The sequence below is a fragment of the Rattus rattus genome, chromosome 4, assembly GCF_011064425.1.
Source record: "Rattus rattus isolate New Zealand chromosome 4, Rrattus_CSIRO_v1, whole genome shotgun sequence".
Taxonomy (NCBI): domain Eukaryota; kingdom Metazoa; phylum Chordata; class Mammalia; order Rodentia; family Muridae; genus Rattus; species Rattus rattus.
Window position 1 is genome coordinate 54,329,772 of NC_046157.1, and position 17,868 is coordinate 54,347,639.

At 42.2% G+C, this 17,868-nt stretch overlaps 1 protein-coding gene across 1 annotated transcript in view; it reads left to right on the top strand.

Moving 5' to 3' along the window:
- The window catches only part of Scaf4 (SR-related CTD associated factor 4), a 55,959-nt gene that overhangs the window by 21,861 nt on the left and 16,230 nt on the right, over positions 1 to 17,868 (top strand). Inside the window, exons 4-15 of the mRNA XM_032900459.1 lie at positions 1,576 to 1,737; positions 3,068 to 3,203; positions 3,697 to 3,836; positions 4,382 to 4,537; positions 9,860 to 10,053; positions 10,334 to 10,442; positions 11,656 to 12,051; positions 12,449 to 12,534; positions 13,553 to 13,743; positions 14,447 to 14,547; positions 14,927 to 15,040; positions 17,069 to 17,225. Coding sequence (XP_032756350.1) covers positions 1,576 to 1,737; positions 3,068 to 3,203; positions 3,697 to 3,836; positions 4,382 to 4,537; positions 9,860 to 10,053; positions 10,334 to 10,442; positions 11,656 to 12,051; positions 12,449 to 12,534; positions 13,553 to 13,743; positions 14,447 to 14,547; positions 14,927 to 15,040; positions 17,069 to 17,225 — 1,942 coding nt within the window. The remainder of the gene's footprint in view (positions 1 to 1,575; positions 1,738 to 3,067; positions 3,204 to 3,696; positions 3,837 to 4,381; positions 4,538 to 9,859; positions 10,054 to 10,333; positions 10,443 to 11,655; positions 12,052 to 12,448; positions 12,535 to 13,552; positions 13,744 to 14,446; positions 14,548 to 14,926; positions 15,041 to 17,068; positions 17,226 to 17,868) is intronic.

Sequence of the window (17,868 nt, forward strand, 5' to 3'; positions counted from 1 at the left end):
GTTCTATACTCTGCCCATCCACTCTGTTGACATTTAATTTTCAGGTGAGATTTTCAGATGACGTTACCTTTTATTTTTCCTGACTTTTCTCTGTTACCATCATTTTTACCTGTGTGTTGTCTTAAGTGTGTGTGTGGGGTGTGTGTGTGTGTGTGTGTGTGTGTGTGCGCGCGTGTGTGTGTTTAGCATGTCTTTTCAGGTCAGAACTGATAATGGTCTTAGGGTTTTTGTTTGTTTGGTTTTGGTTTTGTTGTTTTGAGACAGGGTTTCTCTGTGTAGCCCTGGCTGTCCTAGAACGAACTCTGTAGACCAGGCTAGCCTGGGACTCAGAGATCCACCTGCTTCTGCCTGTTGAATGCTGGGAATAAAGGTGTGTGCCATCACTTCCACAGTCGTCAAAGTCTTAATCCTTTTTGCCAAGAAGTAGATAGTAGGTGTTTATATCAGTTAGAAGCTTCTATAGCAGATCAAAGGGCAAATGAATGGGAAGGCAAGTAAATGGGAAACATGGAAGTTTACGTGTGCCTCCGCCTCCAGTTATCTCAGTATGTCCATCTCTGTCCACTTGTGTTTAGCTGATGCATGTGCATCTGTAAGAAAAGTGGATACAGTACTGGCTGCTGACTTGCCTTTCCTACTACGTGCGTTGTAAACTTCTGCAAAATAACCCTCTGTGTGGTTGTTATCATGGCTTATTTAGCCAACATACATTTCTCTCTCCAACTTTTTACTTTGTATTGAAAATACTCTAGGGTTGGGGATTTGGCTCAGTGGTAGAGGGTAGAGGCCCTGGGTTCGGTCCCCAGCTCCGAAAAAAAGAAAAGAAAAAGGAAAAAAAAATACTCTAGTGGCTGACCTCAAAGGGAGATGTACATTCATGTTATTCTCTTTACATAAATCCTTACATCAAATAAGGCTTTATTTTTGTTCCTGAATTGATTACCTTTCATGAAGGGCTATGTCTTTTCCTACATAAATTCCCGTTTTTCTAATGCTTGGTTGATTGTTTCCTCTGTCAGATTTGTAGACCCAAATGAACCTTCCTCTTTTTATTTCTCTGGTACAAATTTTAACAGAACTAGCATGTTTAATTAAAAGTATGTTTTAGTAGCTTCAAAAAGTTATTCCAGACTCAGAATAACTGAATTAATTGTAGGAAAGTGGGTTGGTAAAGTAGCTCTGGAAAGTTTTGGAGGTGAAGTCCAGGATCTGGGGAAACAAAGTCCTGGGACTTTGAAGTAGCAAAGAATGTCACTGTTGAAAGACCTGACAGCCAGATAGACAGACAGCTGGAGCATGTAAGCATCTTCTGCACAGTGCACAGCAGATGTGTCCAACTGTGAGCTTAGTGTGTGTGAATAGTGGTGTCAGATGTGTTCAGGGCTTTTTTCCTTTTCTTTTTCCAGTTCCCGAGATGGTTTTATGGTGTAGCCCTGATGGCCAGGAACTCACTAAGTAGACCAGACTAGGTCGGGCTCACAGAGCCCCACCCGCCTTTACCCCTGCCATACAGGGGTTGGAGGTGTGCACTACTGATTTCACTTTCCTGCACTAAGCTTGTCTCCTCCCCTGCAGTGTAAGCCGGAGTACAAGGTTCCGGGCCTGTACGTCATTGACTCCATCGTCAGACAGTCTCGGCACCAGTTTGGAACTGATAAAGATGTTTTTGGGCCAAGATTCTCTAAGAATATAACTGCTACATTCCAGTATTTATATCTTTGTCCATCTGAAGATAAGGTATGGTTAATAACTTAACAGTTTGTGTTTTTGTTGAGCTTACTTTCTTTTTATATGCTTAAGTTCATGTTGTTTGAAGCTTGTCATGTTACTGGGTAATATCTTCATTACTGAATTCTTGAGTTTTAAGTTCAGTTTTTTTCTGCTGTGGTCATTTCCTATTCTTGCTTCTGTGTGAAATGGTGCATTCACTAGGCCTCTACACAAGGACTTTTATAATGTTAAATTGTAGAAGGAACCAGAGTCATAGACCCTGAGCTGAGCAGAGCCTGCTGACAAGTAGGGTGTGAGGAGTAACTTCTCAGTGGGTATAAAGCTTCTGCTAAAGCGAACAGCTATGTATCTTTGTACACTAAGAATTTCTAGAGAAGATGCATTGCATGTTAAATATCCTGCAGTTAAAAGAAACTAAAAAGGTTTGTTCAGGAAACATTATCTTACTTTAGAGAACTTACTGCTAGTGGGCATGGAGACACATGCCTTTGATCTCAGCACTTAGCGGGTAGATTGCTAATAACAGCAAGCGAAGGCCGCTACGGAAACAAGACAGTGAGCAGCTCTGTCTGAGGGAAAATATTCATCAGGTTTTTGCCTACTGTGGAAGACCCAGAGTTGTTCTTCCCCAACATACCTGTGTGTAAGTGATTAATCTACAATAAGACTGCAATGTGCACGCACACGCGCACACACACGGTTTCACAGAAAGAACATGAAAGATATGTTACCTGTACTCTAACTGGGTGGGAATTCACAGTAAAAAATTACTAACACTAATGTAACCTGCTGCTTTAGTTTCTCTGAATTCTTAGGAAACTTGGTTTGTTCAAACGAAGAGAGAATAATGCTGTTTCTTCTTGTTCCTGTGTTAGGTTTAAGGGAAACCCTAAGGAGAAGGCCAGTTCCTATGCAGGCAATATGTAGGTGTAGGTGGGAACAGTTAACCAGCCCTCTCCTTAGCTGTGAAAGGCCACCAGTTGCCCCTTGACAGTTTAGATCATCTCTTCTGACTTCCAGAACAGAATCTTAGATACAATACTCAGTAATGAGAATAGAGACACTTTGCTTTAAGAGGGGCATTGTGGGTATTGCAAGTCTGTGTGTGTGTGTTTAGAAATGGCTCTTAAAGTGTTCACCTTCTCTTTATTTGCCAGGTATGTGTTCTGTTTATGTTCCTTCATTGGATTGTATCACTGAGGAAAGATTAGAGTTTAACTGGGTGATAATTCTGATGGATTTTCTCCCTTATGAAACAGTAATTCTCTTTAAAATCAGATAGGATACATTATTTCTATAAATATTTATTGTATGTTCATTTTCTTACATATAACAGAGTAAAATAGTTCGTGTGCTAAATCTTTGGCAAAAAAACGGAGTGTTCAAAATTGAAATCATTCAGCCGCTTTTGGACATGGCAGCAGGAACCAGCAACGCTGCTCCAGGAGCAGAAAATGTCACCAACAATGAAGGTACAGTGACAGAAGCTCCTGCAAGTGCACTGCCTCTGTCTGCCTTCTGTCTGTGTGTCTGTCTGTGTGGTCCTGTTCCAGTTTGTTTGCTTTTGTCTTACCATATTTTCTTGTATTGTTCTTTAGCTGCCTGTTTGTTTTCAAAGGGTGTGGATTCAGATGAGAGGGAGGGAGGGAGGATAACTTGTCAGCACTTAACAAAAGCAAGCAAACAAACAGAAGAATAGTTTCTGTATGTGAAAGGTTTTGTTTCTTCGCTGGTAGAAATTCCCTTGGAAGAATTGATTTGCATTTGGAAGGTACAGTTTTTCTTCCTGGAGTTTACTTCAGATGGGAATATGCCCTTTGTCATTTCTCATATAGTATAAGTCTTCGGTAACCACAATCGATCCATCTTGCTGTATGTTAAACTAGGCAGAATTTTGTTTGAGCAGCAAAACTCAAAAGGCATTTTAAAGGGGAAGAAGTATGCGATACCCTTTGCTTTTTTCAGGCTCACCTCCACCCCCAGTAAAAGTCTCTTCTGAACTTCCACAAGCTCCCACAAACTCCATGCCTGCTGTCCCACAGCTGCCCAGCTCCGATGCCTTTGCTGCCGTGGCTCAACTGTTTCAGACAACTCAAGGCCAGCAGGTAAGCTGCTTGGTGACCCGATGCTGGCAGAGCTAGATGCCGTTCCTCTTGTTTCCATGCATCCTGAATTCATATGTATCTCCACCTGAGAAATGTTTTCTCCATCAGAGTAGCCTTTACCAGTGAGCTCATGTTTGGAGTCAGGGCTGCCGAGGAAATGTGAGCATAGAGAAGACCTCTTTGAGAACTTGAGAGCTGTTGGAGTGGCAGGTGTTGTTGCTAACAATTCTAGTACTGCTGATTGATTCAAGATGATATGGAGTGAACTTTGCTGTATTTCTAGAAAACCTACTGTCATAATTCAGTGTGTTTTCTCCTCGTTGAGCCTTGTTTGTATCGTTGGGATGGTCACATACATTCTGACCATAAGCAATGTACACTGTAATGTGTTCACTCACATATAATGTGTTATATTAGTCAAGGCTGGGTGCTTCCCCGTTACTTAGGCCTGCGCTGCTCCTAGTCATTCTGAAGACTCTCTTTTCAGTAAATTAACGTTGATGATGTTGCTGTGCCTGTGGTTTATCCGTTCTCCGTTCTTTAAGCTTCAGCAGATCCTTCAGACTTTTCAACAGCCACAGCCTCCAAAACCACAGTCTCCCGCCCTTGACGGTGCTGTGATGGCTCAGGTTCAGGCTATCACAGCTCAGTTAAAGACAGCTCCTACACAGCCACCCGAGCACAAAACTGCATTTGACAAGGTACGCCTCTCTCACATCCCCCACTGTCTGTCTTACCCGAGCAGCTTGTGAGACTTCTCTCTGTAGCTTCCCTGGGTTGTTCTTTTGTTTGTGGTTTGGTGATTTTTTTTTTCTCCTCAACATCAAAATGTTTATTTTTCCTGGTGTGTGATACAGGCTCGATATAAAACGTTTACAGAATAAAGAAAAGTGAGCAAAAGGATATTGCTCACTAGCCCCCTCGCCCACCCCTCCCACTGGTCCTTAGTGTCTGTCTTGTGTCTTCTCCAGAAGTAATGGACTGCGGGCCTGTGCGTCTGCGTGATCTTCTGTTAGGTCTGTGTGCACCCAGCTTGAACGGTTATTAAGATTACAGTAGGCAAGGCATCTGAGCTTATCTATTGCTACTGATAGACGTTTGCTGTTGCTGTGAAGACATAGTTACCATGTCTGTGACGTGAGTCCTAGGAGGACTTCAGCATCTTTCCGTTTACTCAGTGGGCCTTGCCATCCTTAGAAATTCTGTTTCTGTGTGACTGTGACCAAATACCCAAGAGAGCAAATTGAAAGTGGGAAGATCTATTTTGATTCTTGGTGTCAGAGAGTTGAATCCTTGGCTGCAGCAGGACCAAGTGGCAGATGAATCTCTTCAGTTTTTAAGGGGAAGGAAAAGGACCTGGACCAGGTGAAGCTTTGAGAACTATTCCCCTGGTGGCTTTCTTACAACTAACTACACAAATTTTCTCCACCCCCCCCCCAAAAAAAAAAAAAAAGAAAGAAAAAAGAAAAACAGTCACACCACCAGCTGGGGACCAGTGTTAAGCATGAGCCTGCGGGGGAGCAACTGACAGTAAAACATACTAGCTGTACTGAAGGTGTGCCTGGCTGTGTGTCTGCAGGGTTACACCACACGGTGCTTCTGTCTCTTATGGTTTTGTTACGGTTATGGTTGTCTAAAAGTTCTTGTTCTGGTTTCACGTAAAAAAATAGAAAATATATATATTTGAAAATCATAGCATTAAATGACTTGCTTAATATCATGGTCTCTAAAATTTATGATTCTGTCTAATATAAGATAAAAACTTTATCACCGGGGTTGGGGATTTAGCTCAGTGGTAGAGCGCTTGCCTAGCAAGCACACAGCCCTGGGTTTAGTCCCCAGCTCCGGGGGGGGGGGGGCACTTTATCACCAGTACTAAGTAATTATGTGGTAGGTGAATTCCAGTTTTCATTATTTTATCTTAGTGATTAATGAGTTACTACTGACTTTAAGAAAGATTGGGTTAAATTTTTGAGGGGGGGGGAACCTCGCAGGGGCTAGACAGGTGGTATAGCTAGGACGTGCTTGCATTGTAGTAAGCATAATGACTGCGGTCACATTCCCAGTGCTGTGTGGAGTTTGCTGTCATACGGTCTAGCCAAGTTTATGACCCAGAGAAAGACCAAAGACAGTTAATGAACATACCCAGCCTAGAGCTGGTGAACACACACACACACACACACACACACACACACACACCCTTCCTGAATTTGTGTTTGTAGGGAGAAACAATACAGAGTTATAAAGTAGGCTGCTTTGAAAAGGTACGTTTGAATGTGTGTGCGCAGGTCTGGTTCCGTGTACAGGTGAATATAAATCCCTTGTTATCATTTGGAAATCTGTTTGTGCATTATATTTGTCTCTATTCCTTCTGGAGTGGAGTCTTTTACAGTATGGTTTAAGGTTTTGCTAAGTGTATATATTTATTTTACTTATTAAAATAGCTAATTTACCCTTTTTTTTTTTTTTAATTTACTATGATGTCTTACTTGTGTTCATGTTTAGTGCTTGGTTGGTTGGTTTTTGGCCAGCGCTTTGTCATGCCAATGTTTATTTTTGCATCTTGATGGTTGAAGTAACATGTATCTGGTGCTGGGGATTGAACTAAAAAATCTTAGCATATGCAGATACCTGAGCACCCAGGACATAAATAAGAGGGCACACTTATTTCCAAATGTACCTCTGCTTGACTTTCTTCTTTTTCAGGCTTCGTTGTGCTGTTGGCCTTAGGTATGGGTTTTGCAAATAAACCACAAGTGGTATCTGTGGTCAGGTAGATAAATGGAAGGGAAGATTTTTCTTAGATTTATTTTATATGTATGAATGTTTTACCTGGGTGTATATACATAAATCATGTGAGTGCCTGGTTCCTGTGGACATCAGAAAAGGCTTCAAATTCTCTGGAACTGGAGATAAAGATGCTTTTTGAACCATCATATATGGGTGCTGGGAACTGAATTGGGTCCTCTCTAAGAGCAGTCAGTACTCTCAACTGCTAAGACATCTTTGCAGCTAATGAGATTTTCTTAAAGAATTAGTTTGTGTTCGTATAGAAATTAGCAAATTTAAGGTTTTTTTCAGGTACATGAGCAGGCTCTAAGTCCATATAGCGTTAGCAATGTAGACCTTCCTGAGAACATCTCAAAGGACAGCAGGCTAGAAACTGGGGCAGGTTCTGTGCTGTGTTCCCCGGAAGCCCTTCTTGAGGAAACAGTTCTTGGGAAAGATCATGTCCAGATGTCCGGGGCCCACTTACTTGACAGGGCGATCTGCTGCGTTCCTGGTCTATTGACGTGATTTAAAATATTTTACCTCTACAGTAATTGCAGTAATGTCTTTTTTTGGTTGGACTTAGCAACTGGTGCCTATATTAGATATCCAAGTTAACACAAAGTCAGCCATCACAATGTACTTGTTGAGTAGACAGTACCATAAATGCCTCCCTTTAGCTTTCAGATGTACTGAGAGTCTCTCCTACAGAATGTTCATTTACTTCAGTAAATGGTTTTCTTTGTGTAGACTTTGGGACTTTTTATTTCATTCATACTTGGGTTTCTAGTCTTTGGAATCTCTGGGTAGTACTGTTTGTCATTTTCTGCACCATCTGTTGCTGTTGCTTTTCTTCTTGCATACGGCAGTGGTTTTTTTTTTTTTTCCGGAGCTGGGGACCGAACCCAGGGCCTTTCGCTTGCTAGGCAAGCGCTCTACCACTGAGCTAAATCCCCAACCCCCACCCCTTTTTTTTTTTAAACTAACATTTTTTTCATTAATTTATATATTATGTATATATACATCATACAGCTTTCTGCCTGCATGTATGTGCCTGCAGGCCAGAAGAGGGCACTAGATTTCATTACAGATGGTTGTGAGCCACCATGTGGTTGCTGGGAATTGAACTCAGGACCTCTGGAAGAGCAGACAGTGCTCTTAACCGCTGAGCCATCTCTCCAGCCCCCACGGCAGTGGTTTTACCTGAAGGAATTGTTTGCAAAAAAGAAAGATTATGTGAGGGCGATGGTGTGGATGCGCATGCTGTGTGCTGTGCTCTCCATTCAATAAAGCCTGTTTTAAGCTAGACACTGGGAACACTTTTATTCAGATCTTTCTACACCTTCCATTTCCTCTAAAACTGGAGAGTTTTAAAATTGTTTCAAATCTTTTTTCAGATCAGTATGTATGAATATTAAAATTGAAAAAATGTATCTCTTTAGTACCATAAGATAAACTAGTATATCTGCATAGTACCCGAAATACAGATTCTATTCAGAAAATACCAACTGCTCTTTGATAAAGAAGTTTGCTACCATGTGTGGTGGTGACATACATCTTTAATCCCAGTATTTGGGAGGCAGAGGCTGGCAGCTCTGAGTTCGAGGCCAGCTCAGTCTACAAAGAGAGTTGCAGGATAGCCTAGGCTGTTACACAGAGAAATCCTGTTTCAGGGGAAAAAAAAACGAAGAGTTTTGCTATGTCACCAAACACTCTTTACACTTTGTGTCGTTCTTTGTAGTGTGTTGTCTAAGGAAGCCCCTTCCTTTTGTGACTTAGAAATCCGTTCATAATGTACCCTAGAGTTTCCAGGCAGAACAGCTCAAGAAACGTGAGTTAGGAACTGAAGTGGAAACCAATGTGCTTAGGCATAGCTGGAGAGAAAAGTTAGCTGGATCTCCTGAGCCTTTTCTATGTAGAGTATGAAATCAGATCTATATAACATGTTTTATTATGATTACAAAATGTATAATCTCTTTAGAAGAAGCCATAGTAACTGTTCAGTATATTACATTCCCTTTTTAAAATAAGCTTAATTCTTTTTAAAGTTATGATGGGAGTGATTTACATATGGGGCGGTACACATGGAGGCCAGAACATTTTTTTTTTTAAAGATTTATTCATTTATTATATATAAGTACACTGTAGCTGTCTTCAGATACACCAGAAGAGGGTATCAGATCTCTTTACAGATGGTTGCGAGCCACCATGTGGTAGCTGGGAATTGAACTCATGACCTCTGGAAGAGCAGTCGGGTGCTCTTAACCGCTGAGCCATCTCTCCAGCCCAATGTCAGAACGTTTTGAGTAGTCTTCTTTTTCCCCTTCCACCTTCGCTCAGTGCTAAGGATGAACTCAAGGCTTACAAGACAGGTAGCTTACTTGCTGGCCCATTGCACTGGCCCAATAAGTCTTATTTTAAAATTACTGCTCTAGTTCTATGAACTTACAGATTATGCAGATTAGGTTTTTTGTTTTTTTTTTGTTGTTGTTGTTTAAGAAAAAGTTGGGGGGGGTTGGGATTTAGCTCAGTGGTAGAGCACTTGCCTAGCGCAAGGCCCTGGGTTAGGTCCCCAGCTCGAAAAAAAAAAAAAAAAAAGTTTGGGGGTTGGGGATTTAACTCAGTGGTAGAGCGCTTGCCTAGCAAGCACAAGGCCCTGGGTTCGGTTCCCAGCTCCGGAAAAAAAAAAAAAAAAAGAAAAAAAAAAAGAAAAAAAAAGAAAAGTTTGGGAAAATTGGTGTGAGCTATGAAGTTTTGAGAAAGAAACTTTATAGTAAAACAGCTGAAGAGACTCTTGGCCCTGTCCTACACTGTAATTTTTTTCTTTGATTATAACACAGGCGTATGTGTTTATAGGGATAGGGTAAAAGTCTGCACTGCAGCTGCCTGAAAGCATACACCAGTTAACATGTGCACTGGAAGGTCAGTCTAAGCAAGTTGGATATTTTAGATAAGTGTACTGATAAATTTACTATGATATAAGCAGATCAGGAAAAAAAACCCACTACTTTTATAATTGGAAAAGGGAAATAGAATTTAAACTTGTTTTTTGTTTTTTTGTTTTTTTTCTAACCTGGCACTTTGTCAAAATTGTCTATCTTTGGACCAAGACCCCCCAGAACATGCAGGAGAAAAAGAAATTGTGTATACTGAATGTATGGCAGGGGTATGGCTGGTGCAAACGTGTTATTTCTGTAGTTTCTTGTTAGTGGCTCCGTCTGTTTTAAAGTGGAACATTTCCGTGCACGTTACAGAAGCTGCTTGACAGATTCGATTATGATGATGAGCCTGAAGCTGTGGAAGACTCGAAGAAAGAGGATGCTGTAGCCGTAGCCACCACAGCCCTCGCCACGGCCGCGCCTTCTGTGCCCGCCGCAGCCACACCTGCTGTTGCTCCTGCTGTGCCTGCGTCCTCTGCTACCTCTCCCCCTCCTCCACAGGCACCGTTGTGAGTGCTTCCTGAGCCTGATAGTAACAGTTGCAAAGCATAATCTCAGCAACACTTGGGATTAAAACACAGTGCAGTGCAGTCTCTGTTTTATAAAATTATATTAAAGAAATTTCTATTGGGAATAGTGTCCTTATCAGAGTTAGACATTTTAAAATGTGGTTTTTGCATTGTACTAAATTTGTTGATTGCCTGTTAGTCCAGAGTGTTATTCTGCTCTGTAGATGTGACTTAGGGCATTCAGTTCTTTAATGAGTAATGAGTGCTCACCTCATTTTAGTGGGTACCCTGGAGATGGCATGCAGCAGCCAGCGTACACACAGCATCAAAATATGGACCAGTTTCAACCTCGAATGATGGCAATGCAGCAGGATAGCATGCAGCATCAGGTATGGGCATTTTCTTGGATTGACCTTGTACTTCTGAGCACTGCTGTGACTACAGAATCTGCTAAGGAGAGCAGCAGTTCCAGTGAGCACTGTGGAGGGCCAACTACCTTGAGTTGCTTTTGATTTACAAGTGCGTAAACATGATATCACAATCTAATAATAATAGGTATTTTAATTAAACTAATTTAGTGACATTGACTCTCTAAAGAAACTTCCTAGTGACACAGCACTTTGCTAGTCTTTCCTGCATGCTGTGGTGATCAGATACTACAGAGAGCCTTCTGTTCCTTATGTAGGTTGTGTTGGGTTTACACTATGCAACAAAAGCATGTATAGCACACCAGAGAGTTACAGGAATACTGTAGGTTCACTTTGCTATGAATCTAAACTAGGGGTGAAACTCACTCCCATTATAATCCTTGTAGAGAGTCTGTGGGGATATGTCAGGGGGCCCATTGGTAACATTTCTAGAATTGTGTGCTTAATTGGGTATGGTGTCAACACATAACATAGCATTTGAGTGCATGACACAGGAGGATCGTATGTTTCAGGCCAGCCTGAGCTGCACTATAAGACCATTGTTTTTTGTTTTGCATCGTAGACCAGCCTGGTCTTTAACTCATGTACACTCTGGTGCACACACCATCATGCCTAGCAAACACAATTTTTTTCAAGGAATCAAGAAACCACTTCTTAAAGCTAATTTTTCTTCTAAAAAGCTCAATTACTGTTTAAAAGTTGAAAGAAGAAATTCTCAATCAAGCCCCTCCTTGGCTAAGGTTAGCCTGTCATTGCCACCTTGTGTAAATAAAGCTGCACCTTACTTAAATCACTGTTTAGAATTCTGAATGAGGGTCTGGAGAGATGGCTCAGCAGTTAAGAGCCCCGACTGCTCTTCCAATGGTTCTGAGTTCAATTCCCAGCAACCACATGGTGGCTCACAACCATCTGTAAAGAGATCCCATGCCCTCTTCTGGTGTGTCTGAAGATAGCTACAGTGTACTTATATATAATAAATGAATAAATCTTAAAAAAAGAATTCTGAATGAGCTAAGGAACTTGTCAAGTATGTCATACTTGAATATATAATGATGGTTTAGAAAAAAGTTACACATAAACTGGGTAGCTTTTCTTAATTAAAATGTATTAAAGTTTTTCAAAACTATTTTTGTTGCTGTTACTTAATAGATTTAATGCTTCTTTAAAACCAAAGGTCCCACTTCCTCCTAACGGACAGATGCCAGGATTTGGGCTTCTCTCTGCACCACCTCCATTTCCTCCCATGCCTCAGCCCGGGATGCCCCAGCCCGGGATGCCCCAGCCCGGGATGCCTCAGCCCGGGTTGCCTCAGCCCGGGATGCCCCAGCCCGGGTTGCCTCAGCCCGGGATGCCTCAGCCCGGGTTGCCCCAGCCCGGGATGCCTCAGCCCGGGATGCCCCAGCCCGGGATGCCTCAGCCTGGGTTGCCCCAGCCCGGGATGCCCCAGCCTGGAATGCCCCAGCCTGGAATGCCCCAGCCTGGAATGCCTCCAACTCCACCAGTACAGCCAACTTTCCAACCTACTTTTCAACCACAAAATGAACCCCATTCACAAAAGCCACACCAGCAGGTAATAGTCTGTGAGGTTGGTCTGCACACTTTCCTTGTTGTTTGTTGCTGTTTGTTTGGTGTCACTCACTAGTTCTTCCCTGGGTGCTCCAACAGTTTAGAGTAAGTCCATACCACAGCACTATCAAGTGTGGGCTTTGAGCTAGAGGAAGGAAGAGGTTCTTCAGCCAGTGCCTAGTTTACAGTGTTGGTTGGTGTTTTGTTAAAACGATATGTGATTTATACAAAGTAACTTCCACAAGTAGAGAACTTCCCCCTTAGTTTGCAAACACTGTGAAAGATTTTGTTTTTTATTAATGGTGACTAGTAAACATTTGATCTGAGAACCAAAAAATTAGTATGTATGTGTATATCTTACAGTTTCTAAATTTCTGATTTTTCCAATTTTTTTTTAAAAGGAAATGGAAGTAGAGCAGCCTTGTGTCACAGAGGTTAAGCGGCATGTGCCTGAGAGCAGAAAGTCGAGATCCAGGTCAGCATCCAGGTAACTTAAAGGATGAGCTATGGCTCTGATCTAAGAAGACTGGGAGACCTCATTACACTGCTGCTTCTTGTTGTTTCTGTCGTTGTTAGATAGGGTCTTACTGTATAGCCCTGACTGTCAGGGGACTCAATGTACAGACTCAGTGTATAGCCTTGAATTAAGAGCAGTCCGCCTACCCCTGCCCTTTGGATGCTGTGATTAAACGGATGTCAACCAGCTTTAGGTTTTTCTGATGTTCAAAATAGTAACAGTTGGTACACAAGGAGAAGGTACCAGAAATAATACTGATTTTATTTTGTTTTTTTAATCAAGTCTGGGGTTTTAGCTAAGTCAGAGTACTTACCTCATGTGCCTAAGACCCCTGGACTCAATCACGAGATTGCTTGAACTAGGTCTGGTATTGCATGCCTACAATTCCAGCAGTGAGGCATCAGAGGTTTGAGACTAGCTTGGTATACATGAGACCCTGCCCTTAAAAAGACACCCCCTCCCCAAAACCAAGTACTATTGTGTCACCAATTTTACCCACATTTTGTTTGAGTGACTTAGAGTGTGTGTGTGTGTGCGTGTGCGCGTGTGTGTGTGTGTGTGTATGTATGTATGTATGTGTGGTGGGTGTGGTGTAGGTGGGTGTATGGTGTATATGTGTGTGTGTGTGTGTGTGTGTGTGTGGTGTTCCAGGAGTTGTAAGTTCTGTGCTGACAACAGAAGTGGAAATGACATATTGAAGTCACAGTTCACAAGAAAGGGAGAGGAGCAGCAGTGTACCCAGCCCTGAGCAGAGCATGGACTTCTTAGACCATGGAGATGGAGTTGTGGTAGTGTTAGAGATGCTAAACATAGAACACAGTAACACGACACCAGCCTTATTTATTTTGTATAAATTATACCCTTGTATATTCCCTGTTTCTGAGTTCGTACAGATCCAAATGTTGATTCGTGTACTTGTGGATTCTTTAACTTAGTATGTGCATTTTCCCCTTTCTCTGTGTGCTATCCATCTTTGGAAATATATTAGGTCACCAAAAAGAAGAAGATCTAGGTCTGGCTCTAGGTCTCGGAGATCCCGCCACCGTCGGTCTCGGTCCCGGTCCAGGGATAGGCGCCGGCACTCGCCTCGCTCTCGCTCTCAAGAAAGACGGGACCGAGAAAAAGAGAGGGAGCGGCGGCAGAAAGGCCTCCCTCAGATCAAGTCAGAGACTGCAAGTGGTAACTAGTGAAACTGTCTTCACCCTCCCTTTATTCTTTCTCATGCTGTGGCTTTAAGATAGTTTTATGACTGTTAGCAAAGCCATAAATGGTTCAGTATCGTGGTTGAGTTTTATACTGAATAGGGTTTGTGTATGTATGTCTGACTTATGTACTACATGGTCTTTCTAGTGCTTCTGCACATAGGAGGTGTGTCTTTCCACTGGCACAGCTACTTCCCTCTTTGATGAAGATTCTAGACTGTGTTAGCTGGGTCGTCATCATTTTGAGAACATACATAGTAGGCATATTCTTGTACATCATTAACTATTACACTTTAAATCATAACAGTGATCAGTGGGTATTTAAAGCGAGGCTTTTACATAGGAGCCACCATACAGATAAACTGCATGAAAGCTAGGAATGGGCGGCTGCTTGTTAAGGCTGGGTTGTTTGGTTCTAGCCCTTTGTTCTGTTCTTGCTGGCAGATGTCACTGCTGTTAGGGCCTGAGGCTTCATAGGCATTTTTCGGTCTAGTCACAGAGAGACCATTGCTTTTCCAATTCTTGTGTCCTGGTTTAGTTTCTAAATACCTACTTTTAAGTTTATATACTTTATACATGGGGTTTTCTATTTAAACTTTCGGTGGCACCGGGGTGCCCTGTGGTAATGACACTTGCTAATGTGCAGTGCTGTTGGATTGTAACCACTGATTTACTTTCAGTTTGCAGCACCACACTGTGGGTGGGACAGCTGGACAAAAGGACTACTCAGCAGGATGTTGCCAGTCTCTTAGAAGAGTTTGGTCCAATTGAATCAATTAACGTGAGTACTTACGGCTTGTAAGGTGCTGGCTAAGCAGGTGTGCTCAGTTGTCTTTGAGACTGAGGCCTTGAGCGCTCAGGTGCAGCTTCCCTTCACATTCTCTGTAGTAGATGTTTCTCAGACAGCAATGTTTAAGTTAAACTACCTTTCTAGGAAAGTCTGTAACAACATTTGCACGGTTTAATTAAGACCAAATTTGAATTGCCAACATTGAACAGCACAGGTTCTTCCTGTTTCGGTGGTGGTTCTGGGGTCTGAGACGTTGTTGTGCGTGTGTGCCTGTGTGCTTCAGTGCCTGGACCCTTCCTCGCACTGTAAAGCCCTGGTGAAGGAGAACGGCTGTGGCTAAATCCTCTGTCCTGTTCTTTGATCCCCTTAGATGATTCCTCCCAGGGGCTGCGCCTACATAGTTATGGTTCATAGGCAAGATGCATACCGTGCCCTGCAGAAACTGAGCCGAGGAAACTATAAAGTGAACCAGAAATCCATAAAGGTACATTTTTATCATTTATAAAAGGGTTTCACGTGTAAATATATTGTTGTTGGAGGTTTTCTTTCAGTTGTAATTTTCTGCTTGGGAATGGCTTAAGTCATAAAAGCTACCTCCTAAACCACAGTATCACAGCTAGAACAAAACGTTACCTTAATGTTAACCAACATAAAAGTTTATGTAACAATTTTCTTAGATTCTTAGTGGTTTTTTTTTTTTTTTTTTAAAGATTTATTTATTTATTATATATAAGTACACTGTAGCTGTCTTCAGGTACACCAGAAGAGGGCATTGGATCTCTTTACAGATGGTTGTGAGCCACCATGTGGTTGCTGGGAATTGAACTCATGACCTCTGGAAGAACAGTCGGGTGCTCTTAACCACTGAGCCATCTCTCCAGCCCGATTCTTAGTGTTTTAATGTAGTGTATTCTTATCAAGCTTTTCTTCTCCCCCTGCTTCTTCCAGATTCCACCTCCCTCCCGAATCTCCATGGCCCCCCCAACCACACCACACCCCTGGTCTGGAAAACAAGCAATAAAATGAGATTGGGAAAAGCACAGAAAACATTACACCCTCCTCAAAATCAGAAACCCAAACACACAAGCAAAAAGTCACTAAGACAAAAGTGCCCAAAGCAGCTAGAGATAAAAAGTCTACCCTCACCCCTTAGAAAAAGAGTTTGTTTTGAAGTCAGCCATGCACTACTGGGCATGGGGCCTCCTCTGAGGGTAATAAACACAGTGAGGCTCCTTTGGAAAAACTAATGCCTCTTTTGCAAGCAGATGTCAGTTTCAGTAACTTCTTGGTTAGAGGCAGGAGCCTGGCTTCTACTTCTTCGAGCTGGCACCCTATCTGGCTTGAACCTGTGCAGGACATGCTGCCATGTCTGATTTCATAGGTGCATCAGTACAACAGTTGGAGTTACCCAGGCCCCGCTGGCTCTAAATTTTTTCCACCTTCTCTTCCACATAGTTCCTTGAACCCTGAGGGGAGGGTTTAATGAAGGTAGCCCATGGATGCTGGTCTTTATTTCCTATCAATTCCAAAAAAAAAAAAAAAAAAAAAAAAATCCTTCTCTGGAGATGGCTAGGGCAGGAGTTGGTCTGTGGGTATAGCAGAATGTCATTAGGAGTCAGTTTATTGCTAAGCTAACGAGCTTTCTTGTTTTGAGACAGGGTTACTTTGTGTAGCCCTGGCTATCCTGGAACTTGGTCTGTAGACAAGGCTGGCCTTGAACTCACAGAGATCTGCTTATTTCTGCTTCCTCTGAGTGTTGGGATTAAAGATGTGTACTAACAATACCTAGCTAACATAAAAATCTAATTGATACGATTTATTTTTTTAATAAAGTAGTAGGAATTTAACCAGGGCTCTTAATGTATACTAGGTAACCATTATACCTCCAGCCACCTTATTTATTTATGTACTTAACTTACCAGGCTGGCTTTGAACTCCTGATCTTCCTCCATCTTCCTCCTGAGTCCTGGAATTGCAGCATACAGTGCCTCGTCTGTCTAGCTCTAATTGGTGCTTTAAGGATATTTTCTAATAAAATATTTTCTTATATAAAAATGTAGATATTTCACAACTTAAGGTTTACCACCCCTTCTTAGAATTAACTCTGAAAAAAACCAAAACCCAACAAAAGTAAAGAATATTAGAAGCGCATGGACAGCTGCCCTCTGAGGAGTCAGATTCGGTGCTGCTGCAATTACTTCCTGATTCTACTCTAATGTAGACTGAAAAAAGATGTTGCCCTCTCTGTAGACTCTGAAAAGCGGTGTCCAGTGTGTTGGGCTTCTCCCTGATAACTCGATCTTTCTCCACTATGTGCTGGCTGTGAGGAATGTATAGAGATTTTTATCCTGAGACAGAATGGGAAGATAGCAGAACCATTCATCTGATTCTCAAGGAGAATCTTAATATCCAGGGACAGCGAGTCCAGGCTGCTCCAGTAGAATGATGGAGAGTAGCAGACTGAAGATTTATGACTTTGTTTCCTTTCTTTGTGTATTTTCACCGATTGTAGATTGCCTGGGCCTTAAACAAAGGAATAAAGGCGGATTATAAACAGTATTGGGATGTTGAACTTGGTGTTACTTACATTCCGTGGGACAAAGTCAAAGCTGAGGAGCTGGAGAGTTTCTGTGAAGGAGGCATGTTGGACAGTGACACACTTAACCCAGGTAAGCAGACCCATCTGTCACTGACAGGTCATGGTCATGTGACAGATTAAGTCCCAGGCAGGAGACTGCCTCTCTTGAAAATTGAAGACACTGTGATCTTTCTCTGTATAACGTGACTGTAGTGGAGAAGTATGAACTGTAGAGATCGTGAGGCTCATGGTTAAGTAGACCTTTGCACTGAAAACAGACAACTTAGTCCTCGTTACTCCTCATTGGCACAAACTGACTGATGCACAGGGCCCCCAGATCAGAACACTTTCAGCACCACAGCATCTTACTTAGGTTTGGGCTCCTTGATTAGAGAGAGATGCTGTACTAGTAAGATAGGATGACATTCACCTCTGTATTATGGTTTATTCCATGATTCAGAAATAATTTCTTTAGAAAAATGTAAATATCCAGAGAACAGACAGACAGACAGACAGACACGCGTGCACGCGCGCTCACACAAATACACACACACACACACACACACACACACACACACACACGAAATATATTAGACCAGGAAGTTGAGTTGTTTGTGGATACAGATATTACAAGTGCCAAGTTAGTAGTAAGGTTGCTGTGGGAATAAAGGATGTGTGAAGCGTGTTGACAACCAAAAGCAGGGACACCCTGCTCCCCCTCCCCATTTGCACAG